This window comes from Salvia hispanica, chromosome 6 (genome assembly GCF_023119035.1).
Source record: "Salvia hispanica cultivar TCC Black 2014 chromosome 6, UniMelb_Shisp_WGS_1.0, whole genome shotgun sequence".
NCBI classification, from domain to species: Eukaryota; Viridiplantae; Streptophyta; class Magnoliopsida; order Lamiales; family Lamiaceae; genus Salvia; species Salvia hispanica.
Genome location: NC_062970.1, coordinates 38,627,587 through 38,648,859, shown reverse-complemented (window position 1 = coordinate 38,648,859; position 21,273 = coordinate 38,627,587). Strand labels below are relative to the sequence as shown.

General features: G+C 38.0%; 4 protein-coding genes across 13 annotated transcripts; 1 reads left to right on the top strand and 3 right to left on the bottom strand.

The window, feature by feature from the left end:
• Window positions 1–210: 210 nt before the first annotated feature.
• Window positions 211–3,855, top strand: LOC125196145 (protein EIN4-like). 2 transcript variants are annotated; one of them, XM_048094537.1, is made up of 4 exons: window positions 211–557; window positions 667–779; window positions 1,117–3,008; window positions 3,176–3,855. In XM_048094537.1, the coding sequence occupies exons 3-4, from the start codon at window positions 1,254–1,256 to the stop codon at window positions 3,719–3,721; spliced, it is 2,301 nt and encodes a 766-aa protein (XP_047950494.1). In that variant the 5' UTR covers window positions 211–557; window positions 667–779; window positions 1,117–1,253; the 3' UTR covers window positions 3,722–3,855. The 2 variants fall into 2 exon arrangements, with proteins under 2 accessions (XP_047950494.1, XP_047950495.1); XM_048094538.1 differs by having other exon boundaries at window positions 211–717.
• Window positions 3,856–9,860: 6,005 nt separating this feature from the next.
• On the bottom strand, window positions 9,861–12,856 carry LOC125196867 (UPF0481 protein At3g47200-like). The gene is made up of 3 exons (XM_048095527.1): window positions 12,847–12,856; window positions 10,165–11,585; window positions 9,861–10,055 (listed from the first exon to the last, which is right to left on the bottom strand). Exons 2-3 carry the CDS (start codon window positions 11,575–11,577, stop codon window positions 10,047–10,049), a joined length of 1,422 nt encoding a protein of 473 aa, XP_047951484.1. The 5' UTR covers window positions 11,578–11,585; window positions 12,847–12,856; the 3' UTR covers window positions 9,861–10,046.
• Window positions 12,857–13,370: 514 nt separating this feature from the next.
• Window positions 13,371–18,192, bottom strand: LOC125196526 (putative disease resistance protein RGA3). Of its 9 annotated transcripts, XM_048095075.1 has the most exons (7): window positions 16,001–18,192; window positions 15,498–15,574; window positions 14,861–14,906; window positions 14,390–14,451; window positions 14,015–14,153; window positions 13,815–13,905; window positions 13,371–13,640 (listed from the first exon to the last, which is right to left on the bottom strand). In XM_048095075.1, the coding sequence occupies exon 1, from the start codon at window positions 18,140–18,142 to the stop codon at window positions 16,016–16,018; it is 2,127 nt and encodes a 708-aa protein (XP_047951032.1). In that variant the 5' UTR covers window positions 18,143–18,192; the 3' UTR covers window positions 13,371–13,640; window positions 13,815–13,905; window positions 14,015–14,153; window positions 14,390–14,451; window positions 14,861–14,906; window positions 15,498–15,574; window positions 16,001–16,015. The 9 variants fall into 9 exon arrangements, with proteins under 9 accessions (XP_047951032.1, XP_047951035.1, XP_047951031.1 ...); XM_048095078.1 differs by lacking the exon at window positions 14,015–14,153; XM_048095074.1 differs by lacking the exon at window positions 14,861–14,906.
• A 62-nt stretch (window positions 18,193–18,254) lies between these two features.
• Window positions 18,255–21,166, bottom strand: LOC125196525. The gene is made up of 2 exons (XM_048095073.1): window positions 20,025–21,166; window positions 18,255–19,378 (listed from the first exon to the last, which is right to left on the bottom strand). Exons 1-2 carry the CDS (start codon window positions 21,164–21,166, stop codon window positions 18,265–18,267), a joined length of 2,256 nt encoding a protein of 751 aa, XP_047951030.1. The 3' UTR covers window positions 18,255–18,264.
• Window positions 21,167–21,273: the final 107 nt, after the last annotated feature.

Below are 21,273 nucleotides of genomic sequence, written 5' to 3'. Positions count from 1 at the left end.
AGTATACTGTAAAAAGAAATAAATATATCTTTTTATAGTTTTGCTAATATTATAAATGTACTTTTATTGGTTGGTAAGGATGGAACAAATAAAAAAAAGGAGTGCGTCTAAGTTCTCTTAATGTGAAACCCAGCGGGCCCCACCACCTCTCTCTAGATTTTCTCATCTCTCTCTCTCTAAACATATAAACATACGAAATATTCTCACTTTTCCTGCTATTCGTTTCCAGTTCATTTCTCCACCTGTTTTCGCTCCAGCCACTGCTGGGAACGAACTCCTCACGCATCTCTTTCTCTCCGCGATTTGCCTAACACTCCCATCTATGTCTCTCTCTTCAATTTTTCTTTCGAAATTTCCACATATAAGCACAAAATTTGGAACGAATTGATAGCCAACTTTTTCCAAAGTATCCTGGTGAACTTCCTGCCAATTAGACTACGTACAGATGCAAATGCGTGTAATGGAGCTTGATCCTGATTTTCTGCTTGCAAAATCTCTTCTGAGCGGCGGATTGTGCCGGTTGAAAAACAATTAGATGAAGCAGCATTTTGGCTGAGGTAGATCAAAATTTCAGCTTCTAATAGCTGGGCTGTTTTTGGCAACAAAATTTCCTCGGAAGCTCTCTTTTGAAGGATTTATCAATGGGCTTTTTGATTTCTTGAGCAGAAATTTAAGCTTTTGCTTCTGCTCGATGGTAGCAGCGAGACACAGATGAAGGTCTAAAATCCTTTTTCTATTTAATTGAAGAATAAGATCTAAAGGATAGTGTGATTTTCCAGGTACCAGTTGTTATTGATTTTACCGTATTTTTCTTTCGGAGTTTTCTGATATTTTTATCGGTCAGTTCAATTGGCATGATTCCAGATTTTTATTTCATTTTTTGGGGTGTGGGGGTGTTAATCTGGGGTCCTATTGGAAATTTGTTTATGTGATTAGTTCAATTACAGTTCTGAATCCCAGAAATTGAATATTATAATCGCCCTTTTTGGAAGTTATAGGCTGGTTGGCGGGTCAGATCTTTTTTTGTCTGCATTTGGTTGAATTCTGGGTTGAATAATATATGTAATCTTGTATATCTATTTATGGGTTTTGATTCGATTGAATATTTTCCGTCAGGAAATGAATGCCCGCGGTTTTGTTGTGAGATTGTGATAGGAGTGGTCCATTTGTGTATCTAGTTGCATTGGGAGCCTAAATGAGATAAGTAATCAGCAAGAACAAATGGATTGAAGCATCAAAATTCGTTGGATGCAATGTTCAAGACATTTGCATCTGCGTTGCTGGTGTTGTTGTTTTTGTTGTCGTTGTCTGTTTGCGTCTCGGCTGCAGACAATGAGTACCACTGCAGCTGTGACGAGGAGGGTTTTTGGAGCGTTGAGAACATCTTGGAGTGCCAAAAAGTCAGTGATTTCTTGATCGCAGTGGCCTACTTCTCCATCCCTATTGAGCTGCTTTACTTCCTTAGTTGCTCCAACATTCCTTTCAAATGGGTGCTGATTCAGTTCATCGCGTTCATTGTCCTGTGTGGGATGACTCATTTGCTGAATGGTTGGACGTACGGACCTCACACCTTTCAACTCATGCTTGCTCTCACCATTTTCAAGTGTCTCACTGCCCTTGTTTCGTTTGCAACGGCTATAACCCTCTTCACCCTCATCCCGTTGCTGCTAAAGGTGAAGGTGAGGGAGATCATGCTGAAGAAGAAGACTTGGGATCTTGACCGGGAAGTTGGGATTATCAAGAAGCAGAAGGAGGCTGGCTTGCATGTTAGGATGCTAACACATGAGATCCGCAAGTATCTTGATCGCCATACTATTTTGTACACGACTCTTGTTGAGCTGTCAAAGACTCTGGATTTGAAGAACTGCGTTGTTTGGATGCCAAACACGGGTAGAACGGAGATAACTTTAACACATGAGTTGAGAGAGCATAACTACCCAAACGCATATACCTCAGTCATCCCTACTAGTGAGCCTGATGTGAGAGAGATCAAGGGAAGTGAACGGGTGAAAATACTTGATCCCGAATCACCCCTTTCTCTTGCAAGCAGTAGGGAAGTTGGTGAGCCGGGATCTGTGGCTGCGATTAGGGTGCCAATGCTGAGGGTTTCCAATTTCAAAGGTGGCACTCCTGAGATGGTTCCCGCCTGTTATGCCATACTCGTGTTGGTCCTTCCCGATGGGAAGGGTAGAACGTGGAGCAAACAGGAACTCGAGATAGTAGAGGTGGTTGCTGATCAAGTTGCTGTGGCTCTATCCCATGCAGCTATTCTTGAAGAATCTCAACTCATGAGAGACAAGCTTGTGGAACAAAATCGAGCGCTGGAGCAGGCCAAACAGGATGCACTAATGGCAAGTCAGGCACGCAATGCATTTCAAATGGTGATGAGTAATGGATTAAGAAGGCCAATGCATTCAATTCTTGGCCTGCTCTCAGTGTTGCAGGATGAACAGCTTAGTGAGGAGCAGCTTCTTCTCATTGACACAACATTCAAGACTGGTAACGTTCTTTCAACACTGATAAATGATGTCATGGACACTGCAGCGAAGGACAATAGGAGATTCCCCTTGGATATGAAGCCCTTTAAACTGCATTCTATGATTAAAGAAGCTGCTTGCCTCTCCAAATGCCTATGTGCTCATAGGGGATATAATTTTGTTATTGAAGTGGATAAGTCGTTGCCAAATTATGTGATAGGTGATGAGAGAAGAGTGTTTCAGGTGATTTTGCATATGGTTGGTAATCTGTTGAATGCAAACAGAGGAGGTGGTTTTCTTTTGTTACGAGTGTATTCAGCAAGTGGGAGTCAGGTGTGGAATGAGCAGAGACGAGGGCAATGGAGGTCGAATTCATCAGATGGATATGCTTATGTTAGGCTTGAAGCCGGTATTTGCCATACCGGTTCCCAAGAAGCCAACAGTTCTTCTATGATCCAGTACAGTAGGCAGAGATGCTCTGGTGGAGGCGAGGAAACCATGAGCTTTAACGTATGCAAAAAACTTGTTCAGGTATGCACTCAGCCTCTTTACTTTATGAGCAAATGTTCGGATCCTCTGTTGAAATTCATGAAATTGGGATGTATAGATGGTTATTAAGTTTATGTAAAATGTGTTAGATTTCTAGAGTTTTGTTGATTCGTGGCCAGAATATTTTCTTAATCTAATTACTGAAACAGCTGATGCAAGGAGACATCTGGATGATATCAAATCCGGAGGGCTTCGATCAGAGTGTGGCTCTCGTCTTGCGCTTCCAGGCCCGGGCATCCATTGCAAGAGGCATATTAGAAAATGAACAATCTATGCAGCGCATGCAATCTAACTCTGCCTTCAGAGGTCTGAAAGTTCTCTTAGCCGATGCTGATGATGTGAACAGAGCCGTGACGAGGAAGTTGCTGGAGAAGCTGGGATGCGTCGTGTCTGCAGTCTCATCTGGATACGAATGCCTCAGTGCTCTTGGTCTGTCTGCGTCCTCACTCCAACTCGTGCTTCTGGACCTTCACCTTCCCGACTTGGATGGCTTCGAAGTCGCCATGAAGTTACGCAAGTTCAGGAGCCGGAACTGGCTGCTGATCGTGGCCTTGACCGCGAGCGACGACGAAGAGACGAGGGAGAAGTGCTTGCAGGTTGGAATGAATGGTGTTTTTGCAAAACCAGGTTCGTTGCAAGATATTGCTTATGAGCTCGAGGCTATTTTGCTGCAGGCGAATAGACTATATTCCTAGATATTGTTAGTTGATTGAATGAACTAAATTAATTATGCCTTGTTAGAATAAAATCAAAGGCACATTTATTTGTCTGAATCTGATCGGTAGCTATTAGTATTACACAAAAAGTATACAAAAAATCTTCTTTTGTATTGCATTAGTGTTCAAAGCTTGGTTAGCTTAATGAGTATTTTACAATTAAATTCAGCTTTTAAAACATTGCAACATCACAACTCAATTGGTAAAATATTTCATTTTAAGAAAATGAAATATTAATACTAATATAAATATATGGTGTGTGTGTGTGTGTGTGTGTGAGCATGTGGTCTGTGTTGGAAGGAATGTTATTATAGGTTGAGAAGTTATTTTGAAATAGATTCGAAGCATGTCTTTTATTAGAAGCATGTGTATTATATTAGGTGGGAACATGCATGAACTTGAGCAACGTATGTATGTAGACACTTTGTTCATTTCCTTTTCCCACTTGGGCCCCTATATATCTCTTATCTTGACCTACACAATTGTTTTCTCAAATAAATATTATTTTATTCACACTTTCTAAGAAGAGAGAATCGCACACGTTTGATGCATAGATATGTAAAGAATATTGTGGATCGGATCCAAATCTAGTTAATCAACATTATCCAAATCGGTTCTTGGCGTATGCTCAATGCCTTTTTAGGAAAATTAATCTTATACTACTCATATATATAGTATAAACACAAGGTTGATCAGTTATTATATTTACTTGTGACTAGATGCTATGTCTAATTTTATGTTTTAAACAGCTTTTGACAATGTATCTTAGCTTGTCTTCAAATAGTAAGGATTAATTCAAAAATAACAATGTAGAAAAGTAATTGTTGCCTTGAATAAATTTTGCAATGGATAATGTAAATTAGGAGTTTGTGGGAACTTCTTTAAGTATTCTGATTAGAATCAATGATGAGCTGTCAATCTCTCATTGCTGGCTGCATGAGACTGGTCGGTGGATTGTCTACTTTTGTTCAACTTATACTTCCATTTTGATTAGGTGTCTTACATCACTTGTCCATCAAATTTAACATCACTACAATAATGTTTCTAAATGCTAATGTACCTATTAATCCAATGTAACAATGCAGTCTTTTCAAGGGCTGCATTTATTATCTATAGCTTAGTATGATTTGAATTATACAAGTTGATGTAATCGTTGAGAGGGACAGGGGAGCATCTGCACATTATTGTGTTGCAATTTTTTGCTTATGTTTTAGGGTAACATAAACAACCAAATTTTGTACAATCAAAACAAGATTATATTAGTAATTTTGATGTATTAATTAAATATTAAAATAATAAATATAGATGGTTAACAAATTAAAAACACTTTATTAGTTTTTGGCTTCATTTTCAATTTTTTATTTTTATATTTGAATTATTTCTCCTTTTTAATCTTGCTTTCAACAGTAAAAAGAGTTTGTGCCCAAGGGCTCTGAATTTGATATGAAAATTAAATTATAACCACAAAGAAAGCTCACATGCTTTGCTTATCTAGTGGAGTATTCATCTCCATATGTAATTATGAAACTGTATTGTGAGATTCATAAGTCAACATCTTAGATTTGAGGGCTATTCAAAATGCCACCTTCCATTTTGAAAAAATAGAGCAACTAGCAATGGAAATTTAAAGGTTGCATTGAAGTGTTCTTGAACTCATAAACTTTGTCTTCAGTATTAATCAGGCTATCGTTAGGCCAACGCATATCTATTAAGAAGTAAGTTGTGGAGTGTGACTCGCGTCGAAATTGTGTGTGACGCATTCATACTTTATATGTGTAGGTTTGATAAGTTTCGAAGGCAAGTACAAGTAGGCGGCATTACTAAAAATAACTCAGGGTGTTCGGTTTGCAAGATTGTATCCGAGATTAAATTTGTAGTGTGTTTGGTTCATAAGAATCAACCCCACAACTTAATCCTAGATGGATAATCATGGGATAATTAGTCATAGCTAATCTCCTATGACTAAAATAATCTCACAACTCAATCCTAAATTGTATCTTGGTATTATTTTATCTTGATAACCGAACACCACCTTCATGTATACCTATATCCAAGTAGTCAATTGATTGTCGTAGGTGGTTCGCGAAATTGGGTTACCAAATTTTTGTGTCATTTTCTTGATTTGTTTTTATTTATGTTTGTGAGATTTTTTCGGATTGTGTGAGATTGTTTCGATTTAGCGAAGCATATTCGGCTGAATTGATATTTGGAACTCTAAAGTGTGCAGGCCGAATATCATATTGTCTGAAGCCCATATAATAGTATATTAATTTATTATACAGATTAATTTTGTAATCTTCTATTTATGATAATTTAGTACTAGTCTTGACTCTCTTACAAATATGCGCAAAGCTTGCCAAATTGATTAGAGAATGGTTATAGTTGATATCGTTTCTCTACTAGATAGCTCGTTCGATAAACTGATCAATGTCTAAATTCATCTCGACTGACCAAACAATAAATACATTTTTTATAAAGTACTCCCAATTTAAACCACAATTGAATAGCCTAATTATCAATTATTTTAGTTTCAGATCTAACACTAGCCACACCCAATTTCAACCGCTGATACAATATCATTCCATTTTCAGAAAGAATCTCAACAAAAATCTGAGTTCTGGTAACTTATAAAGTTAAAGTAATAAGGCTCCATTTGATAGATGAATCCAAGATAGAATTAGATACTACAAAACACATCATACACAATTTAAATAAAAGTTTGAACAATATGAAGAAGGTGAATGAAATGTTAAAGGTAAACATCATCAGAACTTGATTAAGTGACATGGGATAGAGTAGCACATAGTGTAAGAGTTTATGGACATGAATATATGTCATTAGGGCATCCGCATCGCAGACGCGATGCTGTCTCGGTCTGGTCTCGACGAGACGAGACATCTCGTCGCGCGACGCGTGCCGGCGAGGCCAGCCTCGAGCTGGCGAGACGACGCGCGCGCCCCACGTGGCGCGCGCTGGAGGATGGCGTGACGCTCACTCGCCGGCCCGCGAGTGAGCGTCGAAATTATGACGTAATAATTTATTTATTTTTTTATAAATTCAAAAAATTCAAATTTAAGAAAAAAATAAAATTAAACGGTCAAATGACCGTTGTATCAAACGATCGAATTTTTAAATTTTTTTTTCTTTTCTTTTATTATTCTATAAATATACTCCAAACTCCATTCACCATTTTACACACAAACACTACTCTCATTTCTCTTCCATTCACTACACTCATCTATTCCTTTATCTCCAATTGTTGAAAAAATGTCCGGCGATGGAAACTCCTGCGGCGGCGGCTCCGGCGGCGGCGACGGCGACTCCGGCAGGCGGCGCTCGGGCAGGTTCGACTTGAACTCGTTCGACGATTGGCCGAGCATGTACAACTTTTTGGGTACTCCCGATTCGTTGCCGAGCACCCAAGCCTCGACCACTCCGCCGGCGTACCAAACACCACATTTTGATGTGGATGCATACTACCGTCCCTCCCTCCCCCAGAGGTACGGGCAATCGCCAGGATTATCCCAAATTTCGGAGAATTTTTTGCCGCCTGAACGCACTTTGCCTGACTGGCCAATAGGTGGAGGCTCCGTCGGCAGGATCGGCGTCAATGCCGAGGAGGAAGAGGAGGACCACGAGGTTGTGGGGGACGGCAGTCGTCATCCATACAGCCAAAACGAGACGTTGGCTCTGTACGACGCTTGGATCAGCATCTCGTACGATCCTATCGTCGGGAATCAACAAACCAAAGAGTGTTTTTGGAAAAAAGTCACCGAAGTTTACAACGCACGAAAGCCGAAGAACACCTTTGCCCGCAACGTGAAGATGCTCCGCAGTCATTGGGACCGATGCGACAAAGATGTCAAAAATTTTTGCACGATATTCAGGGCAGAAGAGGCGAATTATCAAATCGGAGCCAGTGGAGCCGACATCCTAAGAGCGGCGTTGCGGGTCTTCAAAGACGACGTCGGTAAAGATTTCAATTTTGTCGATGTTTGGTCGCAAGTCCACCACCTTGAAAGGTGGGATGGCAGTGTCGAGTCGGGCTCGAAACGCACGAAGCACATGGCGCGTGGCCACTACTCGTCTAGTGATGGCGGTGAAGGCAACACCTCACGTGAGGGCACGCCAACCGATGATGCAGGGGGGTCTTCTTCCGGTGCACGACGTCGGCCGCAAGAGACCAAGGCGGCGAAGGCGGCGAGAACAAGGGGGAGAGGGAGAGGAGGGGGAGGGGCCGCGGCGAATCAAGCCAGGCGGGCTCGGGCTCGGGCTCCGGCACGGGCACGGGCACGGGCTACAATAGCCTAATGTCCATGTACCTGGTCGCCACGATGGCTGACACGATGAATCCTCGCCAATTTGAAGCCCATATGGACGGAATTGAGCATCTGAGAGCTCAACTTGGTATTCGAGATCGATCTAACTTGGGTGCACCGCCGACTTCGGGGGATGATTCGCCGGCGGAGTAGTTTTTATAGTTTAATTTAGAGTATTTTAATTATGTATTTTTTTAATTTTAGGATTTTAAACTATGTATTTTTTTTATTTTTTAGGTTTTTAAATTGTAATTTTTATTTTATTTAATGAAGTGTGTTTTTATTAATTGAATTTGTTGGAATTAAAAATAAAAAATGAAATTGAATGAATAGTTAAGATATGGTTAAGAGATGGAGGGATGCATGTGCTGTCTCTTAGTTAAGAGATGAGCTGAAAAGTACAGTGGGGCCTATGAATAATTAATAGACGTGACGGTTAAGAGACGGATAAGAGACAAGGATGCGGATGGCCTTAAAGGAATGGTCTGAAAATGTGACTGCTGATGTGAAACTATACCTGCAGAATTGAACAGACTATTTGCACTACTAAAATACTCCCTCCGTCCCACATTTGGAGTCACTTATTGTTATGGCTCGAATTTTAAGAAAGAGTTGTAGTGTGTAATAAATGAAGTGAGATGGTGGAGTGTGTAATAAATGAAGTGAGATGATGGAGTTGGTTGAAGGTGGGTTCCTTTTGACTTTTGATTTTTGTTTTAATTTATTTTAATGTGGATAATGACATCTTTATGTAATTTTAATGAAGAATGAGGTAAAATGGTATGACCAAATATGAAAAATTCTAAAAGTGACTCTTAAACTGAGACGGACTTTTATGGCAAAAAATAATTCTTAATCTGAGACGGAGGGAATAATCGTTCTCATGAGCATTTGTTTCTCAGCATCATTCTCCGTCTAAAACCAACCGACATTCAACTGGTGACAGTAACTCTTACTATACTCAATCAACAAGTAGGTTATTAAAATAGAAATCATTCACTTCAGTTAAAAATCCTCTGTGCCACTTGTTCACTCTGACCAAATTAACTTATTCACGATGATGACATGCTCAACAAGTAGATGAACATCACCTGAAGTGTTTATGAACCTATCCATTAGCATCGCATAACTTGTAGTAATGTTCTTGGAAGAGTACCATAATAGCCCTAAGATTCTGCAATAATGTCTCAGTTCCGGAATCTTAGGGCTATTATGGTACCATCATAACACCCATGAACAAAACTTTCTTCCTTTGCTGCTATAGACTCTAGGCCAATTCCATATCTGGTTACAAACAAATGCATGAATCTCAGTTTTTAAGGTTCCAATTGACCACTTGACACTAACCGAGGAGTAAAGGCTCCTTCATTTTCTTTCCGGTGTGTCTGAGAAACTTCAGAGATAGATGCTGTATAGGAATATGGAGGAGCTGCAGACAACTTATCAATTTTTTTTTATCAAACGGATCTATTAATATTTCAACTACTAGTTGAGTATGCGATCCTTGATTGACAGATTTCATCTTCCTGATTATGGGATCTGTCAGAATTTGTAGAAAGGAAACTTATAGACAACAACAATGCAAATGAACAATTCCAACCTCAGAATCAAACAATATACAAATCCCTCAATAAACATCAGCATCCAACTTTAAAATCAACAAGAAGAGCATGCATGTATTCAAAATGTGCACTACTCATTTCCAAAACATGGTACACGTGGTTCGAATGCATAACTTTAGACCATTCACATTCTTAAAAAAGTCCTAGATAAGAGAAGATGACTGGAAAACACCCTGCTAAATTGAAATATATATGCAGTATTTTAACTAATTGCAACAGATTTCAATATATATAGGGTTATTGATTTTGGAAAGATAAAATTAACACAAGATCCTTATACGGCTGTGGTGGACTGCATTCTCCAGCTAGTTCGCCGGACATCGTGGATTAGAAGAAGATGGCAGCAGGGTGGTGGAGAAGAACTCATAAAACCTAAACAAAAAATAAGTGACAGGGGATGATAGAGCAGCACTAGTGTAAAAATAATAAAATGCAATCATAATTGAATAGTGTGAACATGTGATTGGATGTGAAACTATACCTGGAGAATTGAACAGACTGTTTGTATTATGGTAAGAATGAGCAACACAACTGCAGCGCCAACAGATAAGCAGGACCAAGGGTTCTTGAAATAATCGCGTCCCAGCGTCTTTTTCCATCCGTCCCATTTGCCTCTCAGCATCATTCTCCATCTAAACCAACAGGCTTTCCACTGGTGATACGTACCATTGTTGTAGTCCTTCAAATCTCCACAGAGATCAGCAAAATAGAAATCGTTTACTTCAGTCAAAACTCCTTCGTGCAGATTATTGAAAAGGTCTGCTACTTTACGACTCCGAACTGGTTTATCGAATTTTTTCTCGATAATGCCATGCTTAACAAGTAGATCAACATCACCTGAAGTGTTTATGAACCTATCCATGAGCATTACATAACTTGTTATGTTCTTGGAAAAGTATCCATAATAGCCCAAGTGTTCAAAGGCTACAAGATTCCGGAAGAATGTCTCAGTCGATTCATTTACTGTCAATTTGGGGATGGTCAACACACCTGTGTTTTTATCAAAGAAAACATCAAACAAACAACTTTCATCCCCACGATGAAGCTTGACTCCAGCATTGACAAGCTCTCCTACAGTGCGATCGTATTCAAACTTCTTAGATGCCAATTGCATTTTTATTCCCTTATCCTGGGAAGCCGCATGTTTCTCTGTCGGAGCATGGAGAAACAGTAGGAACTCAACAAAATGCCTAGCCTGATAACAACGGGCTGTCAATGGTAGCTTGCTCGTATTACCAATGTTCTTGAAGAACTTGTGAGCAAGATCATAGATGGTGACCATGGTGCCTCCATTCATGAATGAAAGATCTACGAAATTCAATAGGCTCGCCATTATTCTTATAGGTAGCTGATTCTCTAGCAACAACATATCATGCATTAAGTCATTGAGCATCCAGGGAATGCCAAATATTTTCTCTCCTTCCCTCAGCTGAATGAAATAGGTTTCCAGGAAAAGTTCAACAATGAATATTCCATCCAACACAATCACTTCAGCAAGTTGCTTAGGAAGAAGCCTAACTGTACCCTCATAACATCCACGAACAAAACTTTCTTCCTTTGCTGCAAATTTGGCTATGGTATGTAGGCCAATTCCAAATCTGGTCAAGAACTTGTGTGTGGATCTCAACTTAAAAGCTTCCATGCCATGAAGTTTTGATCCATTATGATGTAATGGACCAATTGACACCAATTTAGGAGTATAGGCTTCTACATTTTTTTCCCAGAGTGTCTGAGAAACGTTATAGATGGATGCAGCATAGGAATATGAAGGATCTGCAGACAACTTATCAAACTTTTTATCAAAGGATGATGCTAGCATCTCAGCTAGTAGAGTTTGTGATCCTTCATTCACAGATTTCATCTCAGTTTGTGATCCTTTATTGACAGATTTCATCTCCTGACCTGTCAGAATTTGTAGAGGCCACAATCAAATACAACTAAAATATACGAACTTTATTTTTACTTTTCTAGTTATTCAAAAACCAAGCAGTTACTTTGTTTGGATAAAATGTTTTTGGAATCTCTACAACAAAATTCTGGTTGTACATTCCTTTGAAGAAAGGTTCACTTTGAACAACTGTATAGACAATATTACAAATAAATGAATTCTATGTATATGAATACATGGAAAAGGTAAAAACTGTAATCAGAACTTAGTTACTACTCATATAGTTAGTTGAGGCATGGGCAGATCTACCTTCGGGGTGGGTGAGGCATTTGCCCCTCATATTTTTCCCCACACATATATACTTGTTGAAAATAGCGTGTGATTGAACTATCAAGAACGAGCGTTTGTGATGGAGAGAAGAGATGCTTTTGAGAGAGAAAACCGAAATCTTTATTGAATATCAGAGGAAGATTTACAGGTCTTGATTACTCTCAAGTGAATGTGCTAACACAACTACTTATACAATCAAAGAAGAAAAGCAAGTGAAGAGCTTCACTCAAGAAACGGTTATAACTACCTAACGGCTAGTAGCTCAACTAATTTTTGAGCTTCTTGCTTTGATGTTGTGTTCCCTACCTCAAGCTTCCATGCACCCTCATTGCAATGCTCAGCCACATCTTACAACAATACTAATCCAATATAAATTTTATTTCTTTTAATTTCTCACAAAATGCCCTTCCTCAATTTCTTAAAAAAATTTCATATATAAATTTGCCCCCTTCCTACAAAGCAACTCAGTTGATAACGTAGAAAGTTAATATATTTTAAATGATCTTATAATCAACAATCAATTTAGAAATATAATCGTACTACGATTTGTTATTCCCAGCATAAACCTTTCCAAATTCATCTAATTAACTACGATTCTCTCTTTCCAAACCACAATTGTCTCTTTAAGTTCAATTATCTAAACCCTTTGACAACTTAACATTTTTTTTGACGTGTATGAAAGAAATCAAATGCGGTTAGCTTCATGTCATTGTAAACTGAGCAAGTGAAAATCAATTGAAATTTTAAGTAAGAGACAGAACACAAATTGAAATCCAGCTAGTCATGATTTTTACCCTGAAACTCAAATTAACTCAATTATTAAGCATAGTAAATAGGGCTCACCTCAGAAACAGGATCCAAGTAGTTGGTTAATCTATAGCAACAAAGAAATATAAAGAGCATAAGAAGAGGAGAATCAAATTGAGGTAATCTAGATGAACGAACCAGTTATGAGTATGACTACTAGCATTGACAAGGAAAAAACAAACCTTCAGCTCAAAAATGTTGCTCAAGAATCCAGTATTGGCCCCTCAAACTACGGAAGTGGACAGGTTGAGTCCCATTAATGCACAACAACTCTATTGACTATGATGGAGCAGGCGTCTGCGTCTATTCAATTTTTAGTACGGAGTACTTCATTTTTGTAGGCACGTACATTTACTGTTTTGTAGAATTGTGATTCATAGACTGCCTAAACTGTCTTGTTTTTTTTTAATTTTTACAGGGTTTTCATTTTCTACCATGGAAACAACACCATCTATAGTGGACTACTTTATTATTCCTTTATTACTTAGTTAACACAATCTCAACACATAAGAAAATCTTGTATATTTTATATTTAGTGGAAGGGAGGGAATATTTATTAATAGCATGTTGTAAAAATTTCATAATTTCTCTGGAAAACTTTACCATAATTTTTTTTTTCCTTCGGTTTTTAAATCACAAGCAAATGAAAATAGTCACAAAACTAACGGTGAACACTACTTAAGTCATTTTGAACTAATTAATACAGTATAATAATATGAGATTAATTAAAACTTCTAATATTTCATACATAATTAAATCATTCTCTCTCGGCTATTTCCTTGTGTCGCCCTCCAATTTTGGTATTTCAAGGATTTGCTCGAGATCCTCTTCCGTCAGATAGCCATGGAAATCTCAGATGCGTAGAGGAAGGGGAAGATGAGAAGAGGGCCAGAGGTTGTCAAAATCATCGGAGGTCAGGAACAATTCGACGCCTGGAAAGAAGAGGAGTGAGAAAGCAAGCATAGTTGAGGAGAGATTCAATCACGAGATCGGAAATGCAATCGTGCAGGAATCATAAATTACTTATTATTAACACACATAAATTAATTTGAAACTATTATTTATTATTAAAGCAAAAATATGATATATAAAAATAAGAGAATTACCCTGTTAGCAAAAATGAAACAATCACAAGTGAAATGATGGTCCAAAAGTTGTTGATGAAATTTTGTTTCCCCAATTAAGTGCAACATTAATCTGTAGGTACCACACAGAAGTCAGAACTATAGATTTAGCTGTATAAACATTAATCTGTAGGTACCACACAGAAGTCAGAACTATAGATTTAGCTGTATAAAATACCTACCTCTAAATATTCATACTCATGCATATCCACAGAAAAGGATGTAATATTTACTGTTTCAGATCTTCATTTCATAAAATTTAGTGCGTAACAAGCCACATCAGCTCATGTTTAATACTCTCCCTTCGAAATCTCTCTCTCACTGTATCAATGCTCAAAGTTAGTTCTGCCAAAATTAATGAGACACGATGCTATTTGAAAATTACATGATTCCAATCGTGGCTTTCATGATTCTAGTCTACCGAAATTTTGGAATTTTCTATACGGAATGAACATTCCTCGTCTCCGGTAAACTAAAATCATTGAATTAACTGACTACAATTATGTTATTCTCAACTGGGACGTGATTTTTTTACCAGAATAAGCATGACAACTAACCTGTTGTGATTCGGACATCGCCTGAATATGCACTTTGAGCTTAGAAACATTTCAATCATTGTCTAAAAAAAAAAAAAAAAAAAAACTAAATACGGAGTAGTTAACATTGCATCATATCTTTGAATTATAGTACTACTCCATAACATTTAATAAACAAAATGCTAATTATTCGAGACGTAGCAATTTTTAAAATGTGTATTTCTTATATCCACTTTTACAGAAGTGGATGATAAAGTTTTTTCCCGTCACTATGAAATTGATCCCATGTGTATATATAGAGAGGCATGTACTGACATGATCACAATATGTATGAGTTCTTAATTTGTGCTTCAATTAAAAGTTTTTAACAAAGCTCCTTGTAGTACTACTTTTGTTACATGACAATTTAGATGTAAAATGAGCAACCTATCAAAGTAGAAACTCCTTAACACCAAGAGAAAAAACAAAAAAAATAATTCAAATTGAAATTACCAAAACAGAAGCTTTTGTTGTCAATGTCATGCTTCATTTCACATATCTGATTCATCAGGAATATTAAACACTCAGATCATAATGTTGACTATGTAGTTAATGTGCATCAAAAGTTTAATTATGCTTTTTTGTTTAGAGTGTCATTAGACGGTTGGTTGATTATTACATTAGTCATTAATTCTATAGCATGTGTTTTCATTTCCTAAATGAATTGTCTAGTATTCCATCTTTAAATAATAGAATGAAGAGTCTTTGTAAGTTGAACCATTTTCAGATTAAATTTATTCAAGAATCTGATTTTTCTCCCAGCAAAACTCATCTCTGTAGCCGCTTCTAAAACAGAAAAATATACAACCATTATCTCAATCGAAACAAATTGAAATCCTAGTACCAACGATCCAATAGACTTCATGGCTGATTATTTCAAGAGTGAAAACACATGCATTTTCAACAATTTCATTGTAATTACTAGCAGGTGCAAGGTTAAGAGAACATTCAAAAGATTATCTAGCTCCACGGTTTCTCTCCTAGCTATCTTGGAATGAAAATTTCAAATAAATCATTTCTTGGTATTAGTAAATAAAATTATAATGATCTTCAACTGCAGTTAACATTTTGTCATTGTCAAGAAACTAACCTGGTCTTCTTACACACAGTGATTTTGTTGTCATTATATGACTGAACACAATTAGTGAGATTTGTAACTTGATCAGCCTGCAACAATTCCAGCCATAAAACCATTACAGAAGTTGTATTGCTACAAATTAATGCTGTTAGAAGTTAGGTACATTTTACAGTAATGATAGATATAAGAAATAAAATACTATGCTGATAGTAATAATAGTAGCTACAGTTTTTTTATCAATCCGTCCCTTAGAGGCTTAAACCATTGTCGATTTCATTCCAACACGAATTTTAATACTAAATGTAGTGGAAAAATGGTTCAACTCTATTCTGTGGGCATTGTATTTTATAATAAAAGTTAGGTAAGTGTACGAGACATGCTTTGTTTTATATATAAGTAGAAATAATTAGACAAAAATATAAAGGGTAGTGTGCAAAAATGGAATAAATTTTTTTTTGAGATGCATATTAGAATGGAAAAATGGGCAATATTTTAAGGGTCGATGAAGTACTTACAGTTGAAGAGGAGATCTAAAGCAGGTGACTGTTAACGTAGATGGCACAACGATGGGAAATTTTGTGGCCCTCATATTCAATCTTTATTTTCGGACAATTGCAAATGTGGAACTCCTGCAATTGGGTGAATCTCTTCATAGGGGGCAGATGCGTCAACTCTGGAAAATTAGATAGACATAACTTGTTTAGGTGTAAGAGAGCCTCAAACCATTCAGGCAACCTATCAACTCCAAAGTTCTCCAATTCTAAACTATAAAGAGCAGTGAGCCGCCTAATTGATTCAGGCACCTCATCCCAAATTTCGAGCCCTGTCAACTTTAGCTCACCAAGTGTTGAGCAACAGTTTTGCAGCATGATATCAACTGTCTTCTTAATGGCATCACTAGTCTCGCTTGACGACTCCATAGTAACATCGATCTCTAATTTTCTCAATTTTTGGAAATCCCAAACATTAATGTTGGATGTGAATTGAGGTACACCTACAATGGTCAGTTGTGCCAGCGAATGCGAGTGTTCCAAGGAATCAAGAAACTTGGGTAGATTCTGTAGGGTTTTTAGTTCCACCATAGACACTTTCTTGAGCAAAGGCGCATGTGGCTCTACCATTTCCTTCAGCTGTTGGCAATCACGAATCTCCAAACTGTGAAGGAATTTGAACGTTCCTCCGCTCTCTGGTTTCACTATCGACCTTAGACTTTGACAACCTTTTATAGTCATTGACTCTAGAGAATCGAGAGTGTGTAGATTATCTGGTAATCCACTCAACTTAGAGCAATGCCTTATATCCACTACCTTGAGACCATGAGCCTTTTGGAATAACAAACTTGGGAGACATTCCAATTTGTTGCAACAGAAGATTTTCAAGGATACAAGCCTTGGAAATACCTTCACTTTATCGCCAAAATCTTGTATCACTTCCAGATCAGGCATACCTGTCAATAAGAGGGTTTCAAGTGTTGGAAAAATGACACCTTCCATACCCCTTTCGAATGAAAAATTTATGGACTTCACTTTGCTCAATCTCCACAAACTAAGAGTTTTGAGATTCGGCAACCGCCCTAGCTCTGGGATTTGTTCACATACTTGGCAGTCACTAAGTGCTATCTCAATCAGCTTGTCAAACCCACTCATTTCCTTAGCCCATGATGGAAAATTTTTTCCTTTAAATCCTGCAATCTTCAACATCTTCAGGCCTGGGTGAGGTTCGAGGCCTTCCAACACAGCCTCATCATGTTCTCTTTCACCATCTATATTTGTATCCCACTCAAACCTTAACTCGGTTAAGTTTTTCTTCTTAGAGATATTTGCTTCCTCAGCCTCTTCTCTGTCACGCACCTTTTCCAAGTTATAGATGGATAGTTGTTTGAGATTGTTCAGACTCCCCAACTCTTCAATTCGGTATCCTTTGTGCTCGCCTACTCTAAACTTGAGTGCTTGCAGATTAGTTAACCCCCCCATCTCGGCAGGCAACTCTACATCATGGCACAGATAAAGATGCCTTAAACGAGTCAAGTATTTCAACGTACTTGGCAGTTCTCTCAAAGATTCTGTAGATGCATTTAAGGTTTGCAAGTAATGGAGTTCATCAATCCAGCGTGGCAAAGATTCAATTCGTGTTCTTGAAACATTAAGATTTTTCAAATATTTCAACGTACGAACGGAACTCGGCAACACTTTGACACGGTCACAGTCAAGAGTAAGAGCATACAAAGATTTGTAACCCGAGAACATGGTGGTATCAAGCTTTTCGCCTCTAAAGATTAACGTACGCATCAAATATATTGTTGGTCCTTCTGGGATGGGAATTAACTCATCTCCCTGAAACAAGTATCGGAATTGATTGGTGTCATCTGTCGAACATAAAACAGCACTTGCAAGATCATGCACAAGATCATGCATCACATAGGTCAAAGCATTTCCATAGGCACCTCTCTCTACAACTTGAAGTAAAGAGTTGTGTACAAGTATATTAGAAAACATTTCGCCCACGGACTCTATGTCATGTCCATTCGGTTGAAGAAACTCTTCTGCCATCCATAGCTCAATGAGTTCCTTCTTCACAATTTTGCAACCTTTAGGAAAAATTGAACAATATGCGAAGCACATCTTGAGTGATGATGAAGGTAAACGATCAAAACTCATTTTGAATACATTTTCTTCGTATGAAAGCCATTTTTCCGTGATAGAGGACCACTCTTCTTCTGATTCACCGCTAAGCACTCCGCCAAGTATATTGGCAGTTAACGGCAAACCCTGACATCTTTTTACAATTTTGTCTCTAATGGTCTCAAGTCCCGGTCATCTCCATTTGGAAAAGCTTTTGCTTTGATTATTGACCAACAATCTTCATCTGATAAGCCATTCAAAGCGTAAGTGTGAAGTGGCTTCACTAATGAAGCAACTTTGGATTCCCTGGTAGTGATGATAATTGCATTACCCTTCATAGAAGTTACTCTCGATATCGAATTAATAAACTTTTTCCATTTCAGATCATCTTCATTCCAAAGATCATTAAGAACAAGAATATAAGTTTTACCCTTCAAAGCTTGTTGAAGCTTCTTGAGGATACTTTCCTCGGTCTCAACTTCGCCAATATTAGTTTCTGATGTCAACGCATAAAGGATTTTTTTTAAAATCACGATTGGATCAAAATTTCGAGAAACATGAACCCAAACATATGATCCAAATCGAGCCTTAACCTCTTCATGATTGATAACTGTCCTTGCCAACGTTTCTTTTCCCAACCCAGCCTTTCCAACAATTGCAATGATGGAGAATATGGTATCTCCTGGGATATCAGTCTCAACTAGTTTTTGGACATCATTACCCCTTCCTAAAAAGATTGGATTAATATCCCTTCCAAAAAAGATAGGATCAACAGTAAATGAATCAGAGGAAGCACTAGCATCAGCTGCGTCAGGTTCTCTCCCTCTTTTGCTTTGAACACCGAAATCCTCCGCCATTTGGATCATTGATTCAAATACCATATTGATATCTTTGATCATCGAAGCTATTTTTATCTGACGTAGGATCTGATTAAAGGATGGGAGCCTTGATAGGGCCTTATATTTGGCCTTGGATTTCAGTTTCTTCACTGTGCTGTGGAGAGCACTGTAGTTGAATTCATCTGAAACATTACCAGCAGCGAAAGCCACTTGTTGAAGCATTATTAACCAGACCTTGACATCATCTTCGCCAATAGACTTGTTCTGGGCGTCATTCAAGTAACTCTGAACAGTGACCAAAGTCTTCTGCAGTTGTTCGATATCTCCATTGACACCTACGTTGCCAGAGTTCTTTTCCAGCTTGAAAGTGTTGCCAAGGCTCTTTAAAAGAAATTCAGTGGCCGCAGAAGATATACCTCCATCCACGATTTCGCTGACAGACAGAGAAAAATGCATGATATTAAAGTGGAACTGTCTGTAATCAAATGATAATACTGTTTTTTTATTTTTCTTGCAGGAGTATATATATTTCGGAATATATAACCAAAATACAAGTCATTTTTGGATATTATTGTTAGTTTGTTTCTAGGTCATTTTAAAAATAATGATCTAAAATTATCTAAAAGTTACCTGCGTATTTTTCAAATTCAAATTTGATAAAATGACCTAAAAACTAAGTAACACAATGATAGTTCTATGTTTTGCAATAACATAGGTATACTTTTTTTTTTTTTTTTTTTTTTTTTTTTTTTTTTTTTTTTTTTTTTTTTTCATAATCATAACAGTTACTCCCTCCGTCCCAGATAATTCGTCCCAGTTTTCCATTTGGTCCGTCCCACATAATTTATCCCACTTCACTTTTATCATATTTGGTAGTAGACCTCATATTCCACTAACTCATTCCTACTCACATTTTATAATAAAACTAATACGTAAAGGTAGGACCCACATTGCACTAACTTTTTCAACCCACTTTCCATTACAATTCTTAAAACCCGTGCCCGGTCAAAGTGATCCGAATTATCCGGGACGGAGGGAGTATTTCAGTTCGTGAACAAAGAAAAACAATTGATACTTACTTGGTGTACGGTTTAATCCAGCTGTTATCAATTTTGATGGTGAGATGAGAAGTGTTGCGCCCCTCAAATCCAATTCGTAATTTCGGACAGTCTTTAATATCTAAAACCCGTAATTCAGTGAGGCCTTCTAATGTCTCCCAGGAGAGCAGACGCTTCATCTCGATGCAACTAGATAGAGATAGCTTACTTAGATATGAAAGTTTCCCAAACCATTCAGGCAATTCTTCAATTCCTAAGTTGTGCAACTCTAACTTGGAAAGAAGAGTGAGATGTTGAATTGATTCTGGCACCCGCTCCCAAATTTCCTTTCCTAATAAGCATAATTGAGTGAGTGAGTTGCAGCAACCTTGCAAGATGTCATTCACATTCTCAATGGAAACTCTGCTCTTCCCGCTAACATCTAAATGTAACTTTTGCAAGCTGCCAAAATGCCTTCCTTTCAAGAAGTCATTACCCTTCTCTTCAGTAACTTCAGTACTCTCCCAACTAACATCTAGATGTACCTTTTGCAAGTTGCCAAAATGCCAACTCTCAACACAGCAAGTATTCATTAATTGAGGAACACATCCAATTTTCAGTTCTCTAAGACGAGCTGATTTTGCTAGGCATCCGATTAGCACTGGTAGATTCTTTAGGCTCCGTAATTCAAACAATTCCAGTACCTCAAGCAACGGTACCCACAACTCCACCATTTGACGTGGCAATTCCCTCAGCTCTCCGCATCCTACAATCCTCAGCACACGAAGGATCCCTTTTGCATATAGTCTTTCTCCGTCACATGGATTAACGATCATCTTCATATTTTGACACTTAGTTATATTTAACTCTTCTAGAGAATCAAGGGTGTCCAGCCCATATGGTAACTTTTCCAATTTGGCGCATCCAATAATCTCCAATTTTGAGAGATTTCGATTCTTCAAGAATAACCAGTGTGGGAGACTTTCCAATCCTTCCAAATCACGTATGGTGAGAGACATTAAATTGCAGAATGAAGAATTCATGTGCATCACCTTCTTCAATCCTATCAAAGAAAGAGATTTGAGATTTGTCAAGTGCTCCAACCTCGGAATTTGCTCACACTCTGAGCACCCGGCGAGTGTTAACTGTATCAGGTTAATAAGTGGCACATCGCGTACAGCCATCCGCTGAGTCCATAATGGAAATCTTTTGCCTTTGAATCCTACAATTCCTAACTTCTCGAGGTGTGGGTGAGGTTGGAGGCCGTCCAGTACACTCTCATCATTTGTTT

What these genes read in the sequence shown, in the direction of transcription:
- LOC125196145 (XM_048094537.1), top strand. Translation starts at nt 1,254, where the DNA reads ATGTTCAAGACATTTGCATCTGCGTTGCTGGTGTTGTTGTTTTTGTTG. An exon ending in TATGCAAAAAACTTGTTCAG is followed by an intron (nt 3,009 to 3,175) that starts GTATGCACTCAG and finishes TTACTGAAACAG; the next exon opens with CTGATGCAAGGAGACATCTG.
- LOC125196867 (XM_048095527.1), bottom strand. Translation starts at nt 11,577, where the DNA reads ATGAAATCTGTCAATAAAGGATCACAAACTGAGATGAAATCTGTGAAT.
- LOC125196526 (XM_048095075.1), bottom strand. Translation starts at nt 18,142, where the DNA reads ATGAGTTTTGATCGTTTACCTTCATCATCACTCAAGATGTGCTTCGCA.
- LOC125196525 (XM_048095073.1), bottom strand. Translation starts at nt 21,166, where the DNA reads ATGGCTGTACGCGATGTGCCACTTATTAACCTGATACAGTTAACACTC. An exon ending in TGGATTAAACCGTACACCAA is followed by an intron (nt 19,379 to 20,024) that starts GTAAGTATCAAT and finishes TCTGTCTGTCAG; the next exon opens with CGAAATCGTGGATGGAGGTA.